The 23,048-nt window shown below is 38.6% G+C and overlaps 1 protein-coding gene across 6 annotated transcripts in view; it reads right to left on the bottom strand.

Annotated features, from left to right (window-relative positions):
• The window catches only part of USP7 (ubiquitin specific peptidase 7), a 240,151-nt gene extending 217,841 nt beyond the window's left edge, over nucleotides 1-22,310 (bottom strand). For 4 of the 6 annotated variants that reach the window (XM_068127513.2, XM_068127517.2, XM_068127516.2 and 1 more), the window contains exons 1-2: nucleotides 21,830-22,310; nucleotides 15,914-16,015 (exon numbers count right to left, since the gene is read on the bottom strand). In XM_068127513.2, the coding sequence (XP_067983614.1) occupies nucleotides 15,914-16,015; nucleotides 21,830-21,902 (175 nt within the window). In that variant the 5' untranslated portion in view covers nucleotides 21,903-22,310. The remainder of the gene's footprint in view (nucleotides 1-15,913; nucleotides 16,016-21,829) is intronic. The other 2 variants (XM_068127514.2, XM_078785583.1) reach the window with 1 other exon arrangement.
• Nucleotides 22,311-23,048: the final 738 nt, after the last annotated feature.

Raw genomic sequence — 23,048 nt, 5'->3', positions numbered from 1 at the left:
CCTTTATTTCTAAATTGATGCCCCACACCCCATTGTCTCTTCAGTTTATAGTATCCTCTACCAAGAAACATACCTTCACCCTTATAGTATGGTGAAAGGAACATCCCATCCCCTGTAATTATTTTATATTTTCCAAACTCGTGTTTCCTCACAATAACCATTATTTATTTATTGAAAAACTTCACGTCGGTGAATTCTGATGGATATAATTCCTTCATTAAAGGAGATCATACGATTATCTTGATCGGTTATCCTAAAATTTACTCTGCATATGGTTTTTCCTGGCACAGGTAAATAGACAAGACTTTTTGGTTCCATATTAAATTTATAACCAATCGGGGTTGAGTATGCACTGAATGAAAATATTGTATTTGTTCTTATTCCATCGTTATAAGCACCATCAATCAAATCACACGGAATTAATACTGAATATATACCGGAGGATATTTGAATGACATTATCACTGTAAAACGACCCGTTAGTTTCAATCTTTTTTGAAGAGAAACCCAATAGCTCTCTGAACGAATTTTCAATCGTGAAATCAACTTTATAATTATTTTTAAGTTTCATAGTTGATTTTGAAGTGTGTTTTTGAATATCTATTACAATATTTTTTGGTTCATCACCTTGTTCTTTCATAAGGCGAGAGACTTCAGAAGATATTTGAGAAATCTCGTAAGCTCCGGGTGAAACGGTTATAGTTTTATATCCACTTCCTGGATTATAACTAAACTTGTTGTTTTTCTCTGTGATATTAAAAAGGGCATTGTAAATCTCCAATGACAACAAAGAAGCCTCATATTCTTTTGTGGGGTTACGTTGTAGAGGGTAAGGGAATGAAGCTGTGTAATCACTCGTTGTGAAATTAAAACGAAGAATTGTGCTTCTCATTCTTATTTAATATGTAACAAAATATCTTTGTATTGACATTTATTAATTATTTTCATGTTCATCAACTGATCTAAAATGGCTGAGGCTTCATTAAAACAATTGTTGTTTCCAGCCTTCTTACTACCTAACAACAATAATAGCCTATTAACTAATTGTGATGGGGCATTTGGAAGAAAGCTAACATGCGAACCAAGCTTACTTAAAGCATCATAATATGTTTCTCCTTCTCATTCTTCTTACTTTTACTAGCAACAGAAACTCCATAATCAAGTGAGTTTAGTAAATCAATATATACCCTATCTTCCGCATTTTCCATATCAAGCGGTTCCTCAAAATAAGGTGAATTAAGCCTATTACTTGTTGCTCGTTTTCCATCTTTTGTTAGAAGAAACATTAATCTTGGAGTTAATTCAACATTTGGTTGAGCAGAACTTAAGAACACCAATTTATCATTAAATATCAATACCTTTTCTTTCACAAGATAGAACTGTGCTGGTTCTTCTGTTGGAATGAGACCTGCTCTGGTTTTTGAATCCGCCCAATATTCATTGTTTTGAAGAGCTTCCACAATATAATTGGGAAGTTGATTTACCTCCTCAAGTTGCCTAAATAATCCTTCATCATCATATTCTAATTCTCCAAGTTCTTGCTCTGTCATTTGACTAAAATCTTTGAGCATTTGAAGTTTTTTCGGAGTAAATGATATCGTGGGAACTGTAGGTGATATCATTTGTTGAGTTTTTTAAAGTGGTTTAAAAAATTTCTCTTGTTTTCTTTCAAACGCATCTTCACCTGTCAGTTTCTGTCTCCTTTTCTTCTTTATGTCTTCCTGTTGCTTTACAACTTTTGACACCAACTCTTGATGCTCCTTAAATTTTCTTGCTCTTTCTTCGGTATTCATCTTCTGTATTTATTTATTGAAAAATATCATTTAATGAATTGTAAAGGTCAATGGGAAAATTTTCCTTTTCTTCGTCATTATAGTAAATGTGTTGAAATAAATCCTTTTCTTTAAATATTTCATCAAATTCTTTATGAGTATTAATACGAGTTGTTATTTCTTCTTCACTAATACTTGTATCTCTGCTTTTCATACGTTTGCGTTGAGTCTCCTCATCGATATCAAAACCGAATGATAAAATCTTAACTCCATCACCACGCAAATGTTTAATAATTTGTCTCATTCCTTCAGGATTAGTTTCTAAAATCCCAAGACCGTTAGGTTTTACTTTATTTAACTCACTCTTACAATGTGAATATTTTGTAGAACCAAGAGAGACCTCCTCAAATATTTGACCTTCGTTCCTCAATCGCATATGTTCCTCCATTGAAATGTAGTAATAATCTTCACCTTCTACTTCTCCTGGTCGCATTGCTCTGGTTGTAGTACCTACAAAACGAATCATAGGGTGTTTTAAAAAAAAACTTACAATCTTTTCATTTTTACTATTCAAGAGTTTAGATTTATGAAAGTTCTTTCCAGAAGCAGATTTACCCACAAGATTAATAATAATTGTTGTCATTTATATATGTAATTATCTTTAAAATAAAAATACATCCTTTAATATCTCATCTTGTTCCACAACAATATATTTATATTTTCCAATCGTGTGTTTCATATAATTTTCAAATTCATTATTACTACATAATGTGGAACAATTATCTCTCCAAAAATTATTTGTATATATTGAATTGAACTTAAATAAAATAAAAGTATTGGCATTGTTTCTTATTGAGCGCCAAAGGAGTTGAAAATATGACTGACTAAGATAAATACAATTACAAGAAGAATGTCTCCCTCTTGTATAGTAGCTATCCATTACTGTTTGGTTTCTCTCATTAACACAATCATCAAAGATAACAAGATTATTTTTTGATTTATCTAAATCTTAAGGTGAAGGTATATCATCCGTATTATCACTGAGAATACAAGTTATGGGTTTTGGTTTCGGTTTTGATTTCTGTGTATCACAAAATAATTGTATTATATCTTCAATATTATAATCATTTAGTTTGTTTTGAAGTTTAAATAAACCGATAATGTCTTCCTTTTTAAGACCCGCATTAAAACCCTGTGAGAGTAGTTGATACTCAGGTTGAAAACTTGACTTCGTAAAAATTATTAAATTATCATAATCTAAAAAATTAGGACTAAGGAGCATCTTTAAAAGCAAACAGGTTTTTCCACATCCGCTTGAACCAACTATTAGACATCTCAATGAATTTGGAAGATTTTTATGGTTATTAAATTTTATCTTATTTTCCCAAACGGGTAAAAAATCATTCATTTATATATTTTGAAAAAAGGAGATCTTAACTTTTTTTGAACTTTTTTAGAAACTCTATATTTTATCCTGAGTTTAGGTTTAATTTCAAAATAATCTATTATTTTATTTATACAGTATCTGGTATTAACATTTCCATTAAAATTATTTTGAATAATAAATATCATTAAACCCTTATACATTTCCTCAATACAAATAGTCTCTTCCCTTGTAAGAAATGGTGTATTATCATCATAATGCTTAACATTCATCTCTCTTATTAATCTTGTAAAGTAATTCATTTTTGGTTCTAATTTAAAAGAGTTATATATTTTTTTACATTTTTTATTATCATTAATTAAAAGATAATCACAGAATAAACATTGATTTTGTGCTTTTGACTCTGTATTAAATCCCACTCTATCACAAGCCAGACAATTCTCTAATTTATCATATGGAGAGTCTGGAAATTCTAAATATCCTTCAGGACTTATCATATTTAAACAGTAAATTTTTACTTAAATTAAACGCAAGTTTTTTTAGCTAATAAATACAATGTTTCAAAACACAAAAGACAAATTTCAATCAATCTCTACTTCGGTACCAGCAGAAAAATATGTCAAAGATGTTAAATTGAATAAAGATAAATATGGAAATTATTGGATAAAACCCGCTATGGAAAATAACATGAGCCCCTCTATTTCATTTAAAGGAAGAGCTCTAACTATGCCTGGAAAGACATCTATTAAAGTATATCTAACAAAGGTTTCTCCTCTACTCCCGGCAATTTATTCAAAGCTTGAAAAAGTGATCGGACGCGATATGAGTAGGGCTTTTAAAATAAATGATAAGACCATCAACAATACACGTGGAGAAATTTGTATTTTCTTTAATAATCCAAAGTGTGTAGATCTAAGTAAAATTAATGATGTTAATATTTCTGGTGAAATGTCATTTCGTTCTGTGATAATTACAGATTATTTTAAGATAAGTTTTGATATTAAAAATGTAGTGATTGAATCCGTCAATGAAAGAAAGTATATTGATATAGATGGAAACGTTTTTTCTACTAATTAAATATGAGTCAATACAGCAGTGAAGAATTTACTATTACATTAAACTCAAATGATAGTGATTCATTGAGTGATAGTGATTCAGTGTACTCATTGAACTCGAGTGATAGTTATGATACTAATAGAGTCTATACACAAGTGATAGTTATGAGAGTAGCTTTATTGATGTGATAGTGAATCAATGAGTGATAGTGATAGTGATTTTAGTGATGATAATTCAGTGTACACAAATGATACTGTGTTCTCATTGAACTTAGATGATATTGATGATGATGATTTTAGTGTTGAATTTAGTGATTAAAAAGGTGTTTTGTTTTAAGTATACTTACATCTATAAAAGCCTCTGAAAAAGGCGTTTTACTTTAAGCACAGTTTCATCTCTAAAAAGCCTGTAAAAAGGCACTTTACTTAAGCACACTTTCTTCTATACCTGTAAAAGGTGTTTTGTTTTAAGCACAGTTTCATCTCTAAAAAGCCTCTAAAAAAGGCACTTTGTTTTAAGCACAATTTTACGATATAAATATGATCAAAGCAACGTATTGCGACGTTTGTGAGCAAGAATATAGACAATACAAAAGACACCTTAAAACTAACAAACACACATTTAATCTACTTCACCTACTAGCTCCTATTCAGAAGGAAACAAAACACTGTTCTGTCTGTAATAAAAAATATCCTCAAGAAAGGCTTCGAAATACATCTTAACACAAATCTACATTTATCAAATTTTATCACAACTAAAAACTCTGATGGCGCTTTCAAAGGACATATTAAAATAAGAGTCTTTAACTTCAAACCTCCCGAACCAAAGTCTATAGTTGATGCTGTAGAAATAGTCAAACCTGCTGTTCAAACGTTGATTGAAAAAACACTAAAAGAAATGAAACCACTTAAATTTTATATGGGAGTAAAATTAGAAATGTCAAAAGATGGAGGAGTTATAGATACACCATACACGACAACTGAGCCATACTTTATATCATCATATCAAGATTTTAAAACAACGGGAGTCTATGATGAACTTATTAAACAAGGGCAAGATGTGGATAATTCAATCGTAGGAAGTGGATTCAATATAGGAAAAATTATTTTCATTTACATTCATATTCTTAAATCAAATCCTCGAAAAGCTTCTTCTTACATTGATTTACCTCGTGTTATCAAAAATAGAAAAGCAGTTATCAATGTCAAAAATAAAGACAATAAATGTTTTCTCTGGTCTATTCTAGCACATCTACATCCACAAGATAGTCATGTTGAAAGAGTATCTCATTATAAAAAATATGAGAATACGTTGAATACAAAAGATCTAAATTTTCCAATGACATGAAATGATATTCCTAAATTTGAAAAGACTAGGGCATGCCCGTACTATATCTATATCTAAAATTATATCCCCCCCCTCTATTTACATGAAATGGTTTGGTCCAAAGCGAACGGCTTGCGAGTGGTGACAATCCCCCCCCTCTATTTACATGCAATGGTTTGGTCCAAAGCGAACGGCTTCCGGAGTTTGGTAAAGAAATCGCCATCGCGTGCACAAACGCGCAGGAAAGCGAATGAATCGCAAATTCGTTTTTATTAGTTGTAAAACATAGTTTAACGCCAACATAGTTTGCAAACGTGAAATAAATGAATACGCTCTCAAATGTGCCATCCGAGGCAGAGTGTGCCCGCCACGTTCGGCACACGCGATCGTTCGCTGCTCTCTGATTGGTTGAATCGTTTTTTGGACATAGCTCGGTAAGTAATTGTCCGATTAATATGAAACCTTGAAAAGGCACATCCTCGGGTCCCCAGCAATATACCTGGCAAGTTAAAAGTATATCGGACCCGTGGTTGTCGAGAAACAGCGGTCACAGACAAACGTACAAACGTACAAACGTACAGACAGAGATTACTGGAATTATAGATAGATGAATAATTTATCAGTTAATGTTTATGGTCTAACAGAAACAAACAACGTTCTGGTTTTAAAACTTTCTGAAAATTATAAAAAAGATCAAACTCAAATGAATCTTCTATATTTTCATTCAGAGGAAAATTCACATTATACATACATCAAAGATATTACAAAATTAATAAAACCACAAGTATGTAAAAGAACAAATAAAATATATATTTGTATGCGTTGTCTTAACTTCTTCAATTCACAACAAAGATTAGATAAACATTCAAATTATTGTGGTGATCATAAATCAACGGTAATCAATATGCCTAAACAAGGCTCAAATATCTCATTCAAAGATGAAAAGAAAACGATCAAACATCCGTTTGTAATATATGCTGATTTTGAAAGTATTCTAGAAAAAATAGATACTGCTTCTCCAGATCCAAAAGAATCATACACAAATAAATATCAAAAACATACTCCTTGTGGTTTTTGTTATTATATCAAATCATCCGTTGGTGATGAATATAACAAGTTAGAGGAGTATAGAGGCTCAAATGCCCCAGAGGAGTTTGTGAAACGACTAGAAAAAGACTGTGTTCGATTAACCAAGATAATGAGAGAAACCAATAAACCAATGTCCTTGACGAGTGAAGAGTAAAGGAAATTTAGAAAAAACAATGTCTGTCATATTTGTGAGGAGAAAATTGGTGAAGGCCTAAAAGTTAGAGATCATTGTCATCTCACTGGTAAATATAGAGGTCTGGCTCATCAAAGTTGTAATATTAATGATAAACTCCCCTCTTTCATTCCTGTCTTTCTTCATAACAACGCTCATTATGATACGCATCTATTTATTAATGAACTTTCAAAGACATTTGGAGACATTTCAGCAATTCCAAACACGGATCAGAAATACATTTCATTCACAAAAACAATTCATACATCTCCTATAACTCATATCAGATTTCTTGATACATTTAAATTCATGGCAAGTCCATTGGCTAACTTGGTTCAAAATCTAAAAGAGTTCCCATGTCTTTCTGAGTATTTTTCAGACAAAGATTTACTAACACAAAAGGGAATTTACCCCTATGATTATATGGACTCATTTGAGAGATTCAATGAAACACAACTTCCTTCAAAATAAAATTTCTATAACAAATTAAACAACAGTCATATATCTGATAAAGATTATACACACGCACAAAATGTTTGGGAAAAATATAACATCAAGAATCTTGGTGAGTATCATGATTTGTATCTCAAAACTGATGTGCTTTTATTGGCTGATGTGTTTGAGGTTTTTAGATCTGTTTGTCAAGCTGGATATGGATTGGATCCTGTTCACTATTACACAGCGCCTGGATTGGCTTAGAGTGTGATGTTGAAAATGACAAAACAAGCTTTGGATTTGATAACCGATGTTGATATGCTTTTGATGATTGAAAAGGCAAAAAGAGGTGGAATTTCACAAGTATGCTCGAGCAGATACGCAAAGGCAAATAACAAATATTTTTCCGAATTATGATTCAACGAAAGAGAGTTCTTACTTGATGTACTATGATGCGAACAACCTGTATGGCTGGGCAATGTCTCAGGCTCTTCCTTATGGAAAACTTAGATGGGTAAAGGAAAAAGACTACAAAAAGGTTTTACAAGATGTATGTATCTCTACACAAAAAGAATTGGATGATTCAAAGGTCGGTTATTATTTTGAGGTCGATTTTAAATATCCCGAAGAACTTCATAATAAACATAAAGATCTTCCATTGGCTTGTGAGAAAGAAAGTCTAAAGAAAGAATGGTTGAGTGATTATCAACAATCGTTTGATATAAAAGGTGAATCAACAGAAAAATTACTTACTACATTATATAACAAGAAAAATTATGTTCTACACCAAAGAAATTTGCGACAATATTTATCAAAAGGTCTAAGAGTAGAGAAGATCCATAGGGTTCTAAAGTTCAATCAAAGTCGTTGGCTAAAGGAGTACATTGATTTTAATACACAAAGAAGAACAGATTCAAAAACAGATTTTGAGAAAGACTTTTATAAATTGCTGAATAATGTGGTCTTTGGTAAGACTATGGAGAATGTGAGGAAAAGACAAAATATCAGACTAGCAACATCTTGGGAACAAGCATCAAAATTAATTAATAGACCGAGTTTTACTAGAGCTGAGGTCTTTACTGAGAACTTTTGTGCGATCCATTTGGTTAAAGAGAGTATTGAAATGGACAAACCTATTTATATTGGAACATCAATTCTTGATTTATCAAAGTCATTAATGTATGATTACTTTTACAATAACTTAAGGAAGAAATATCAAATGATGTTAATCTACTTTATATGGATACAGATCGATTTATTTTGAAAATTAATACTGATGATGTTTATTCAGACATGAAAGAGGACATTAATATCTATGATACTAGTAATTATAGTCCAGAGAGTGAGTTGTTCTCTTCTAAAAATAAAAAGGTGATTGGAAAGTTCAAGGATGAATTAGGAGGAAATGTTATGAGTGAATTTGTGGGATTGAGGTCAAAGGCCTATGCTTATAAATACATTGTGAATAACATTGAAAAGACTGATAAGAAGTTAAAAGGTGTAAAGAAAAATGTTATTTAAGAAACAATAAACTTAAAAAATTATTATAGAGTTTATTTTAATTATTAAAATTAAAAACAAAGAAAGAAGAGTTTAGAAAGATTAATTCAATAAGAAGTTATAAACATCAATTATATTCAGAAGAGATAAATAAGAAAGCAGCTTTTGATGATAAGAGGTTTATTTTAGAAAATGGAATTGATAGTCTCCCTTATGGTTATAAGTGTTAAAATATATAAGTGATAAGATATATATATATGTGATAAGATATGTATATATATATATATATATATATAAGTGATAAGATATATATAAGTGATAAGATACAAGTGATAAGATATATATAAGTGATAAGATATATATAACTGATAAGATAATGGGGTTGGGGATTTTAAGGGGCTACCGCCACCTTTTTTATGATCATATAAATGATAGAACCAAGTATCAACCAAACCAAAGAGTGGAGAAGAAACCAACCTTGGTATATAAATGGAAAACATAACGAATGTGAAAAATATCAAATAGGTATAATTGAAAAGGCAACTGGTAAAAAAGTTCACAAAACAAATAAGAGAATTAATTTAAATACCGGTGAGTTGGGTGAAAAATATGGAAATATTTTTGAGTGCACGGAAAATTTTGATGGTTGTCAGGAAAATATATACTTTAATTTAAAAATGGCGTGTGGCACTGGAGGTGCTCAAACAAGAACATTGAGGGAGGTTTACCATTTTATCTTAGCTCAGTTAAAATATCTTGATAAAGAACCAAACTCAAACATCTTCTTTGTTAATATATTAGATGGTGAAGGGAGTTGTAGGAGAATTAAATTATTTCCTACGCATAAACAAATATTTGTAGGATCGATGTTTGAGTGGTTTAGAGACTGAACAACAATAAATCAATGATATTAGGAGTAAACGGTTCATAAGACCCAGGGGGGGGGGGGGGGGGGTGGGAATAGAGGTGTTAAGGGGAAATGAAGAAAAGTGAGGGAGAGATGAAAATTTACATGTAAGTGAATGGAGAAATGAGGGTGGTCCAGGAACAACATTTTTCCTCTACTCACTAGATAGAAAAAAAATTCTGAATATACAATATTTATTATTTCAGTTATTGTATAAACATAATCATAAATGTAATCTTGAAGATTTTACTGGTTTAAAAACAATTGAGTGTAAACAATTTCATGATAAGATTTGTCATAACTTATTTAACACATTGGGGTGGACATTTACACCAACATTTTAATTTTATTCATTTTTTGTTGTGGGAAAAAGTGATTTTTAGTTTAAAGAACTTTCTCTTATATAAAATGTACAATATGAGGACATATAAAAAGCAGGTCACAACATATTGTAATGTTTCTGATCGCGATTATAAAAACAATTATAAACAACACCTTCAATCCAACAAACACAAAGCCAAACTTTCACAGATGATGGCTCCACTTCAACAAGAAAAACCAAAAACATGGTATTGCGATGTTTGTAAACGTGATTATAAAAGTGGACGTAAAAGACATCGTAAATCCCAAAAACATACACTCAAACTTTTACATATTATGATAGCTCCACCCGAACGAGAAACAAAATATTACCATGTTTGTGATAAGTCAGTCTTGAAGAGGAGTTTTCCTGCTCATCTTAAATCAAAAAAACACATAAAGTTGGTGGGATACACTATTAAGGACACTGATGGGGCATTTAGGGGACATATTAAAATAAGGATTTTTAATTTACCACCCCCAGAACCAAAATCAATAGCTGAGGCGATTGAAACAATCAAACCCACCGTTGAAAGCTATATAAAGAATGTTTTGGATGAGATTAAACCCCTTCAATTTTATATGGGAGTAAAAATGAAATTGAAAAAACCAAATACTGAAATAGGGGATCTTATTATACAACGCCATATGAGAACAAAACCTTACTTTATCGCATCACACCGGGGGTTCTTATTAACCGACGACGTTTATGATAAACTTATAGAACAAGAAGAACAGGTGGATCATTCGCTTGTGGGTAGTGGATTTACTAGAATACTTTTCATCGATATACATGTTCTAAAATCAAACCCCCTAAAAGCTTCTTCTTATATTGAATTGCCGACAGTTATAAAAAATAAAACGGCAATTATTAATATTCAAAACAAAGATCAGAAATGTTTTCTATGGTCTGTTCTTGCACGCTTACATCCCGCTGAACATCATGTTCAAAGGGTATCACATTATGAGAAATATGAAAATGAGTTAAATGTTAATGGACATTTCCAATGTCCATGAAAGATATTCCTAAATTTGAGAAAATGAATAATCTATCTATTAATGTTTGTGGTCTAACGGATAAAAACAAAGTTCAGGTTTTACAAACTTCTGATAACTATAAAAATGATGAAACTCATATTGACCTTCTATATTATAATTTGGAAGAAAATTCACATTATGCTTACATCAAAAATTTATCAAGATTAGTTTCTTCACAAATAAACAAACACGAGGTTAAAAAATACATCTGTAAGCGATGTCTCAACTTCTGTAATAGTCAAGAAAGATTAGAGAAACACTTACAATACTGTGTCATACATAAAGCCACCGTAATTAATATGCTGGCAGAAGGTTCAAACATATCATTCAAAGATTTCGATAAAACTATAAAACACCCCTTCGTGATATATGCCGACTTTGAATGTATTCTTGAAAAGATAAACGACACTTCTTCAAAACCAAACGAAACATCCACGAATAAATATCAAAAACACACTCCTTGTGGGTTTTGTTATTATATTAAATCATCCGTTGGCGACAAATACAACAAACAAGAACTTTATAGAGGAGAAGATGTGGCTTCTGAGTTTATAAAACGATTAGAAGAGGACTGTGTACGCTTAAGAAAGATAATGAGATTAACCAATAAACCCCCTAACAAAAGCAGAAGAAACAGAATTTAAGCAGCTAAATAGCATCTGTCATATCTATGGGAAGAAAATTGATGGGAAGGAAAATACTGGGGGACCAAAGGTTAGAGACCATTGTCATCTCACTGGGCAATATAGGAGTCCATAATGAATGTAATCTTAATTATAAAACCCCCAATTTCATTCCGGTCTTTCTTCACAACAACGCCCATTATGATACACATCTATTTATTAAGGAACTTTCAAAAACATATGGAAACATTTCAGCAATTCCTACCACAGATCAGGATTACATTTCATTCACAAAAACAATACGTACAAAAATAGGATTTAACAAAGAAAAAGGTAAAGATATATATAATATGACCAACATCAGGTTTCTTGACTCATTTAAATTTATGGCAAGTCCATTATCTACCCTGGCATCAAATATTAAAAACTTTCCGTGTCTTTCAGAGTATATATCAGATTTTAAAAAAGAAATTGAACTCTTATCACAAAAGGGAATATACCTATATGATTACATAGATTCATTTGGGAGATTTAAAGAAACACAACTTCCCCCTAAAGAATGTTTCTATAACAAGTTAAATAAATGTCATATAACCGATAAAGAATATACTCAAGCACAAAATATTTGGAAAACGTTTAACATAAAGAACCTTGGCGAGTATCATGATTTGTATCTTAAAACCGACGTCTTACTACTAGCCAACGTCTTTGAAACCTTCAGAACAGTTTGTCATAATAAACAATCATATGGGTTAGATCCCGTCCACTACGACACAGCCCCCGGATTAGCTTGGAGTGCCATGCTAAAAATGACGAAACAGAATCTGGATTTAATCAGTGATGTAGATATGCTTTTGGTGATAGAAGAGGCTAAAAGAGGGGGAATATCACAAGTATGACAATATGACATTGAGTAATTAAATATTATATGACAGCAACAGCTCGAGCTACATTCTAGAATAAAATGTGATGGACATGGAAGGAGCACACAAAATTATACATATTAATACTTCTGAAAGCAACATAAAAATACCGTTATGTTTATGTTACGTTGTTGTGATTTTGTTGTGCGCGCTTTTTATTGTGAGGCAGTTGCAGGAGAAGTACATGGAGAAGAGGAAGAAGTTGTTTCTTGGGTTTGTTGATCTGGAGAAAGCATTCGATAGGGTTCCACGCAAAGTATTGACATGGGCAATGAGGAAGTTAGGAGTGGAGGAATGGTTGATCAGAATAGTGATGGCAATGTACAAAAGAGCGCGCACAGCTGTAAGGACGAAGGACGGGAACAGTGGTGAGTTTGAGGTGAAGGTGGGAGTGCATCAGGGGTCGGTACTAAGTCCACTACTATTTGTAGCTGTGATGGAGGTGCTGGCTCAGAACGTAAAGGAGGGTTTACCGTGGGAGTTGTTGTATGCAGATGATCTGGTGTTGATTGCGGAAAGTATGGATGGACTGAAGGAAAAGATGAACAAGTGGAAGGAATGTATGGAGACAAAAGGTCTGAAGGTGAATATCGGAAAGGCGAAGGTGATGGCAAGTGGTATAGCATGTGGTGAGGTGGAAAGAACTGGGAAGTGGCCCTGTGCTGTGTGCAGAAAGGGTGTCGGAGTGAACTCCATTCAATGTACAATGTGCGCTGAGTGGGTTCATCAAAAATGTAGAGGTCTGAGAGGGTCATTAACCAGTGTGGCAGCTACATTCAAATGTAAGGTGTGCACAGAGGGAGCTGCACTTGGAGGAAATGTTGAGTTGGATCTTGGAGACGGCGTGAAGCTGGAAGGTGTGAAAACATTTTGCTACATCGGAGACATGCTGAATGGAGAAGGTGGATCAGACTCGGCAACGGTTGCTAGAGTGAGATGTGCATGGAAGAAGTTTTGGGAACTGAGTGGCGTGCTGATGAGGAGGGGAGTGTCGTTGAAGCTGAAGGGAAAGGTGTATGCTGCATGTGTGAGAAGTGTTTTGATTTATGGGAGCGAGACATGGGTAATGAACGTAGAGTAGAAACGAAGGTTGGAAAGGGTGGAAATGCGAATGGTTCGATGGATGTACAGAGTATCGTTGAGAGAGAGGAAGACAAATGATGAATTGCGAAAAATGATGGGAATAGAGCCTGTGATTGATGCTGTGAAGAGGAACAGGTTGAGATGGTTTGGTCATGTGTTGAGGAAGGATGAAAGTGACTGGTTGAGAAGAGTGATGGAAATGAATGTAGAAGGAAGTAGAGGACGGGGAAGACCGAGAAAGACTTGGCTAAAGATGGTGGAAGAAGAAATGCGGGCAAGGGGGTTAACAAGGAGAGATACAGAAAATAGGGCAAGATGGAGAAGATTGTCATGGGGACCGCAAGGCTAACCCCTGCTCTAGCAGGGAAAATGGCCTTAAAATGCATGTTGTTGTGTTGTTGTTTATGTTACGTTGTTACGTTTATGGGAGGTAGGCAATGGAATATAGTAGGCCAGGTAAAACACACCTACCATGCACTCCACACCTAAAACAAACATTAAATTAAAGTAACCGGAACAAGACACTGCACAATAACGCTGGCGCCGCCACCTGCCACATCGCAACATCAAGCAGGCAGGCTCGCAAGGCCACGCCCCGAGGGGTAGTGATTGGTCCGGTATTGCCGAGCGATGAGAGGGACCCGCTGATGGGTGCATGCACAGGGATCGTCGGATGACGTCAGAGCCTTGAGAATAAAAGACTTGAGTCCTGACATTTTATTATCTTGCGCCAGGGACATTGATGAGAGTGGTCACATTTGTTGTGTTTTCGTTTTCTTTCTTTTTTGTCTGTCTCTGTCTCTGTCTGTCTGTCTGTCTGTCTGTCTGTCTGTCTCTCTCTCTCTCTCTCTGGCTCTCTCTCTGGGCTGGCCTACATTACGAGCAGTCGTGCCTTCTGGGTCCTGGATTTAGTGGCGAGCAGACGTGGACATTTTAGCTCTTGCATTGGGACATTGGTGCCGTGCAGTCACAGTTGTTCTCTCTTGGGTGCTGGCTTTGGTGACGAACGGCCGCATATACATCTCTCTCGGCATCTGGATTTCAACACGAACAGTCGAGTCCCGTTTGCGCCAAAAGTGTTGTGTTGGGTTTGTTGGGTGTTGTTGTTGGGTGTTGTTGTTGGTTGTTGAGTGTTGGGTTTGCGCCAAATGTATCATTTTGCATTTAGGCCAAAAAGTACCATCTTGGTTTCATCAGACCACAAAAGCTTTTTGCCACATGGCTTCAGAATCTCCGAGTGGTTTTTCTGCATTCTTCAAACAGGACTCAAGGTGGGCTTTTTTGAGTAATGGCTTCCTTCTTGCCACCCTACCATACAGGCCAGACTTATGGAGTGCTTGGATTATTGTTGTCACATGCACACAGTGACAAGTCTTTGCCATAAATGCCTGTAGCTCTTTCAAAGTTGCCATCACCCTCTTGGTGACCTCTCTGATCAGTTTCCTTCTCGCTTGGTCATCCAGTAAGGAGGGACGACCTGATCTAGGGAGGGACTTGGTAGTACCATACACCTTCCACTGCTAAATGATTGTCTTGATTGTGCTCCAAGGGATATTCAAGGCCTATGACCTAATTTTATACCAATCACCTGATCTGTGGCTTTCCACAACATTAACCGCACTGATATGAAATGCCGCACTGATACCAAATATTAGCTTGGTCCCACTTTTGCTGTTATTAGTGTTTTTGCACAAAAAAATTGCCACATTTTGTTTTATAAGTATTGGCTTGCAACTTGGTGCGAGCCAACTTCTGTTTTTAAGGGCTTTTTTTTTTTCTCTTTGATCCAATATGGCTGCCTGACCATGTGACCGATGACATCAAAAATTTACATTCTCCTATACAATTGTTGCGTAGATCACGTACAAGAAATTTCAAACTGATTGGACCATTGTAAAGAGTTCTTTACAATGAGACATGTTTCAATTTTTTTTTTTTCCGTCGAGTAGTTTTGGATATACTATATAAAGAGGTCCAAAGTTTTTCAGTTTTTCCAAGATGGCAACCGTACCACGTGACTTATGACGTCAGAATGATCAATCGAAAAATCTACTTGAGTAGGTGCACACTGAGGTGAAAATTTTGTGTCAATCGCAATCGGACCAACAGTTGCTGAGAAATTGAATTCAAAAGCAAAACAACCAGTGAAAAGCCATACAGAAAAATAATAAATCATCGAAACAAAAACAATAGGTATCCATCCTGGAAGGATTGGGTCCTTAATAAAAGGTGAATAACAAACTCACCTTCCTCCATCTCTTGGTCTTTGATTGCATCACTATCATCTGGTACTAAGTTGCCATTGATGATAGGGATGGGAGCATCAACTTGAGGTTCATCAACCCCTGCTGCAAAAAAAACAAACAAAAAAACTGCGATCACACGAAACAACGTCTTTATAAAACCTCCACTCAATATAAAGACACTGTACTTCTTTTTCAGCATTTCTAGTCTTATACATGCATGAGGTATGTACATACAACAACAACAACAACAACAACAACAGGCATTTTAAGGCCATTTTCCCTGCAAGAGCGGGGGTTAACCTTGCGGTCCCCATGACAATCTTCTCCATTTTGCCCTATTTTCTGCATCTCTCCTTGTTAACCCCCTTGCCCGCATTTCTTCTTCCACCATCTTTAGCCAAGTCTTTCTCGGTCTTCCCCGTCCTCTACTTACTTCGACATTCATTTCCATCACTCTTCTCAATCAGTCACTTTCATCCTTCCTCAACACATGACCAAACCATCTCAAACTGTTTCTCTTCACAGCATCCATCACAGACTCTATTCCCATCATATATTCCATCTATTATGTACATGATAGCATTGAATCTCCATATATGAAAATCTTACAACTTTGGAAAAGGACCAATCAATGCCGTTGCAGAAACAGCAGGAGCACAGCTTCCACAACCCAAATATCTCATCTTCACCATATAAACAAACACTCATTCAAACTAGAACGGCACTCAGTCGAAAGCATACCTCCGCCTGGTTGGCCATATCACTCAATGGTGAAGAATCACTTTAAAAATTATACTAGCTGGATCCTTATCCAGATCTTCACCAAAATTGAATAAATTCTTCCTAGTCACACACACACACAACCTGTCCAACAAGTTTCGTCCAAATCCGTCCATAACTTTTTGAGATATCCTGCTATGTATCACTTTTGGCCCGATCTCCCAATGGTGAAGAATCACTTAAAATTATAGTAGCCGGATCCGAATCCGGATCTTCACCAAAATCTAATCCTTTCGTCCTTGTCACACACGTTACATCTCTGCCAAATTTCGTCCCAATCTGTCCACAACTTTTCGACATATTTCGTTCACAAACGGACAGACAGGGGTGAAAACATAACCTCCATCCACATTTTGTGGCGGAGGTAATCAATCATGAGTCAAGAGAAAGTGGAAGCTGAGGCGCATCGACTTTATGCCAATGATAGTCAGAGCAACTGCAGTGAAAAGGCAGGGCCTCACCGAGATTTTCAAAGGTATACCAGATAATAGTACGATATACAAACGACACTTGCAGATTGCAAGGAGTTTAGTTGCAATACTAAAATAAAACTTTCGTTATTTAAAAAAAAAAGAAAAAAAAAAGCAAAACATCAGGTGGTCTTTGAAACGTGATCATAATCATGGGGGAAGACAACATTTCACCTTCTGAAACCCATGAAAGATTACAATCAATCACAAAATTGTGACAATCACACAACCTGCAAGACATACACAAGACACTGACTAAAGAATGGTCTACGATGAAAAGCACGTTCTAAACACTTCTTTGACAAAGGATTTTTCTTGAACATTGTAGAACAACCTTCGCAGGTTTTGAGGCATGCTGACCAATTCACGAGGTTTACACCCCACGCAAGTCTGTCTGCAGTAAACAAGACGAGGCAACATTTATTGGAAAATGAGAAATAGTCCCATTTGTGACCTATTATTTTGCCTCTCCTTTCTGGAAAAGAGGGGAGAGGCTATTGAAATTCGTCCAGGTCAGTGAGTGCAAGTGCAGTCAACACAGATCTACATGAATATACAGAGTAGCCACAAAGTCCCTCTGCACGCAGTTTGAATTTAGTTATAATTTATCTGTATGCTCCCCTCCATTCTACGCACAAATTTGAAATTTTCTCCATGTTCTTTTGGACATCTTCCATGTTGAAGGTTGGAGATCATAAAAGCAGCCCCTGACAGCTGTTTTGAGGTCTTAAACTGTTGTTTGGCGGAGATGAGAAATTTCCTCTTTCACAATGCCCCAGAGCGAGATTCCACATGTTGTTAAATCCAGACTTAGAGGAGGCCACACTATCTCAGATCCAGGTCCAATCCATCGTCCACTGAATTTGTCATCGAGATATTCTCTAACTGCGAGAGCATCATGTGCTGGTGCACCATCTTGTTGCAGGATAGCTGTTGCCTCGAGACCTCTCTCACGCAGTTGTGGAACAAACCACGTCTGAAGCATTTTCAAATAAGCAGTGTGATTGACACTTGTATCAAAAAAATATGGCCCTATCAAGTGATCTTCTGAAATTGCTGCCTACATCATGACATGAAGAGGATGCTGTTCAATTTCCTCATAAATATGAGGATTTTCTTTGCACCAAAAATAAACATTCCTGGATCGATTGCTGAGGTAAATAGCACACTCATCCGAAAAAAATATGCTTCGTCTTGATTTAATGGTGGGAAATTGCTGCAGAAGAGCCATGCTCGAAATCGAGTCAAATCAAGGACACTCCCTGTTGAAAAAGGCTTCTTCTCCCATGCCAGCATCATGTCACGCGTAGGAGCTGGCTTATCGAACCTCTGCAAAAATCTTGTTCTTATATCTTCAAAACTTGCTCCTTCTCACGCGTGGTCGTGAACCCAAACACAAGTAATCAGTCTCTCTTCTATCATGTACTCACTGGTGTCCGTCATGCTGAAGCCGTACCTGGAAAAACAAATAAGCAACAGAGGACACACGATTATGCATATGGACTTTGTGGCCACGCTGTACATCATTCAATCTCAGATCTACTGCAAACTATATGTCACACATCGTCTCCGAATTGGTAAATGCCACATCTTCGATTTGTTTTGACAAATAAATTAAGATTACCTTACCCTTAAAAATGGTTGAAAACAATTTGTGCCGAACAACAGTCCCAATGCACCGTGGCACACGTGTACCCGCTGGGAAACGGTAAAATACCATGGAACTTTGAAACAAAAATCCACGTACGCCAAGCATTCCATTTCTGGACAAATCGGGCATCTATTTAAACAAGGTCCTGAAACTAATCTTTCCAATGCCTCCAAAAACATCTACACCACAAGCCAACTTGAAAGAGTTGACACGAGACAACAGACCGACACGAGTCATTGGCCTGGGATATATCAGTTCCTTCTAGATCCAGAAGTGCCATTATGGAACAACTTTGATCTTCCACTTACTTCCACAACTTTGGACTTTTTTTTGACCAAGTCAAAAAAAGGCTACTTTTAAATAATGTCACTTGGCGTTGCTCGCTAATGAAGTACCGACCTTCCGCCTGAATGAAGTACCTGAAACTAAACAACGCACGCTGACCATTCATGAGGTTTACACTAGACCTGATTCTGTCTGCAGTAAACAAGATGTTGGAACTTGAGAAATAAATTTCCGTTTGTAATGCTCCAACAAATTTCCAAGATCATAAACAAAGAGTGCAATCCTTGGTTGTGCGAAAAACACAGTGGTGCACAGATCATTTTGTTCATGACTCTTAGAAGACGTTTGCATCAAGAGGTGCGCTTCAATAAGAAGTGTGCTAAGGATCGTTCAGGCAAGATCGCGTCTGGTAATTTTCACAGCAACTTGAGGCCGTGGACACCACACTTTGCGATGGGATACCAGCTGTGTCCGTGGTGCTGTTCTACGTCCATCGCCAGAAGAAGTATGAAACTCCTCGGCGCGAACGTTACGGTAAATGCAGGATCTTAAGCTGAAACAAAAATTAAGCCAAACAAGTGTGGCTGTCCAATCGTTCAAATATGGAATCATCGAGGCAATAATTGCTCCTCTTTTCTACATTTCCTCCACGGTCACAATGGTCTAGTGACATCACCTCCTCTGTGTACGCTGCAATAAAAAGAAGATTTACCAAAAACCACTGAGAAGAATTCTAGTTATCGAGTTCCATCAAGACTTGTCCGATTTCTGGTGACATTCATGATCACAGATCAGATTTCTCCAAACATCCCCATCATACTGCTTCCCGAAGCTCTGGCAAAGACAACTTGGTTGAAGCCTTTACCCTGATCCATCCAGCACATACAAGGTCCACCTCTTCTTCTACTTCCCTTAACCACACCTGGAAACATGGTCAACTTCTTCAGACTTTCATTTTCTACGTAATTCAATGAAATGCACAACATAACAGTCTAAACAGCACAGTAAAAAGAAAAGGAAATGTCAAATACAACTCGGAGAGCATTTAATTACATTGTTACCTAATTTGGCAGAGCATCCAGATTGGGCAAAGCGGCTGGGGTGGGGAGTGGGGGGGGGGGGGGGGGGGAGGTGGTGGAAAGTGAAAGGGAAGTCAGGAGTGACGAGGAGTGTTTGGGGTGGATCCACGAGAGGGATTGGGGGTGAAGCAATGAGAGGGGTTGGGGGTGGAGCGATGAGGCATCTTTGAGGGTGGAGTGACGAGGTTCGTGGGGATGGAACGACGAGGGTCATTGGGGTGGAACGACGAGGGTTGACGAGGGTTGTGGGGTGGAGCGACGAGGGTCGTGGGGGTGGAGTGCCGATGATCGTGGGGGTGGAGCGCCGAGTGTCGTGGGGGTGGAGCGCTGAGGGTCGTGGGGGTGGAGCGCCGAGGGTCGTGGGGGTGGAGTGCCGAGGGTCGTGGGGGTGGAGTGCCGATGATCGTGGGGGTGGAGCGCCGAGTGTCGTGGGGGTGGAGCGCTGAGGGTCGTGGGGGTGGAGTGCCGAGGGTTGTGGGGGTGGAGCGCTGAGGGTCGTGGGGGTGGAGTGCCGAGGGTCGTGGGGGTGGAGTGCCGAGGGTCGTGGGGTGGAGTGCCGAGGGTCGTGGGGGTGGAGTGCCGAGGGTCGTGGGGGTGGAGTGCCGAGGGTCGTGGGGGTGGAGCGCCGAGGGCCGTGGGGGTGGAGCGCCGAGGGTCGTGGGGGTGGAGTGCCGAGGGTCGTGGGGGTGGAGTGCCGAGGGTCGTGGGGGTGGAGCGCCGAGGGTCGTGGGGGTGGAGCGCCGAGGGCCGTGGGGGTGGAGCGCCGAGGGTCGTGGGGGTGGAGCGCCGAGGGTCGTGGGGGTGGAGCGCCGAGGGTCGTGGGAGTGGAGCGCTGAGGGTCGTGGGAGTGGAGCGCTGAGGGTCGTGGGGATGGAGCGACGAGGGTCGTGGGGGTGGAGCGCTGAGCCTGAGGGTCGTGGGGGTGGAGCGCTGAGCCTGAGGATCGTGGGGGTGGAGCGCGGAGGGTCGTGGGGGTGGAGCGCTGAGGGTCGTGGGGGTGGAGCGCTGAGGGTCGTGGGGGTGGAGCGACGAGGATCGTGGGGGTGGAGCGCTGAGCCTGAGGGTCGTGGGGGTGGAGCGCTGAGGGTCGTGGGGGTGGAGCGACGAGGGTCGTGGGGGTGGAGCGACGAAGGTCGTGGGGGTGGAGCGCTGAGCCTGAGGGTCGTGGGGGTGGAGCGCTGAGGGTCGTGGGGGTGGAGCGCTGAGGGTCGTGGGGGTGGAGCGCTGAGGGTCGTGGGGGTGGAGCGCTGAGGGTCGTGGGGGTGGAACGCTGAGGGTCGTGGGGGTGGAGCGACGAGGATCGTGGGGGTGGAGCGACGAGGGTCGTGGGGGTGGAGCGACCAGGGTCATGGGGTTGGTGTGTTGCATGTCGGGGAGGCCGGAGGAGTGGGGCGACCAGGACCATGCACGGGACACGAAGCACAGCACAGGCCCCGAGACAGACAGTGCACCTCATACTGAGGACTCAGACTCGGATGCAGACATGTACGAGGAAATCAGACAAATATGCATGCGAAGATGGCGCAAATGGACACGATCGGTCGTCGTGCGACACACACGTGGACGGGCCGTGTTTGGAGGCGCGGACGTACACGCACAAGAAAAGCACTCGTACACGCAAACAAACGCAGACAAGCGACCGTGGACACACCTTCCATGTCCATCTCCTCGGGCTCGCTGACGTGCTGTTCATTTTGCTGTTCCACTCTTACACAGTTGCTCATTCTCCCGTTCGCCGCCTCCGCCTTCTCCCTTCGACCCGGCGACGCAGACGAAAGCTTGAAGGGCACGGTCACTCGCACGTATTTGCTCGCTATTCGCCCAATGTCTGCACGAGAAGGGAGACCCGGCCGTGAGGCTCCCGGACTCACCGATCCACGCTCACTCCGCACCACGGACGAACAGAGGCGGGGAGGGTGGGACGGGGTTACGGGGAGGAGGGTAAATAAAACACCACGAAAAACTCAACAGCCCGACGAAATCGTCGGAAAAAAATAATTGAATCGCGTCGTTATTCCCGTGCTGAAAAATGTAATGCTGCGGGTTGAGCGCGCCAAGCGTAGAAAACCGCCACTCCGTCACCGGCGACGCGAGAAAATGGCGGCCACGACGTTGCGCGCAATTGCCGAATCGGATCCTTTCGCTAACTCTCCTGTGACCCTCCTGCACTTGCTGACATTCTGTCAGACGAGCTGTGTGAGCAGCGCTGTGAAACGAATGTCGGTACGGTTATGTCGTCGGGCTCTCACCGAGATAAACTCACGGTACGACGAAGGTTTTCGAGCGGTGTATAAGCGAAAATCGGTCGAGGTGTTTGCTCAACGGAAATGGAGCGGTGTATAACGCCCAACCGCTGAGCGCGTTCACGTTCGGCGGTCGCACTGTAGTTTATTATTGTAAAAAATAAATGTTACGTCCTTACTGATGAAAATTACGGAAAAGAAAACAAATTGATGAAGTAATTTCGAATCGCATGCAGAATCAGATGACGTATTGTTTATGATACTTATTTTTATTTATAGCCAGTATACTTCCGTTTCATTTAATAAATTGTACTTAAGCACGCTGTCCGCAAAATAGATTATTTTCTTAAGATAATTACAATGAGTAAACATATAGAACCAGTTTTTGAAATAGTTCTGACGGAATTACGTAGATCAGTAATTTGGTACACCGTTTGGAAAAGGTTCAATCTCCATATGACATACGCAAAAAAAATCGGAATTTTGATCTTCACCTCCTCAGTTTCAACATTTATATCTCATCTTTACCTTACAAAAATCTCCCGATTTAGCATAAAGTATTTTAGTAATCTAGTGAGAATCCCATCAGACATCAGGAGAATTAACTTATTAATAATAATAATATTC

Source organism: Myxine glutinosa, chromosome 10 (genome assembly GCF_964187855.1).
Source record: "Myxine glutinosa chromosome 10, kmMyxGlut1.1, whole genome shotgun sequence".
NCBI classification, from domain to species: Eukaryota; Metazoa; Chordata; class Myxini; order Myxiniformes; family Myxinidae; genus Myxine; species Myxine glutinosa.
The sequence above is the reverse complement of the archived record's forward strand: the minus strand, read 5'-3'. Positions and strand labels throughout refer to the sequence as shown.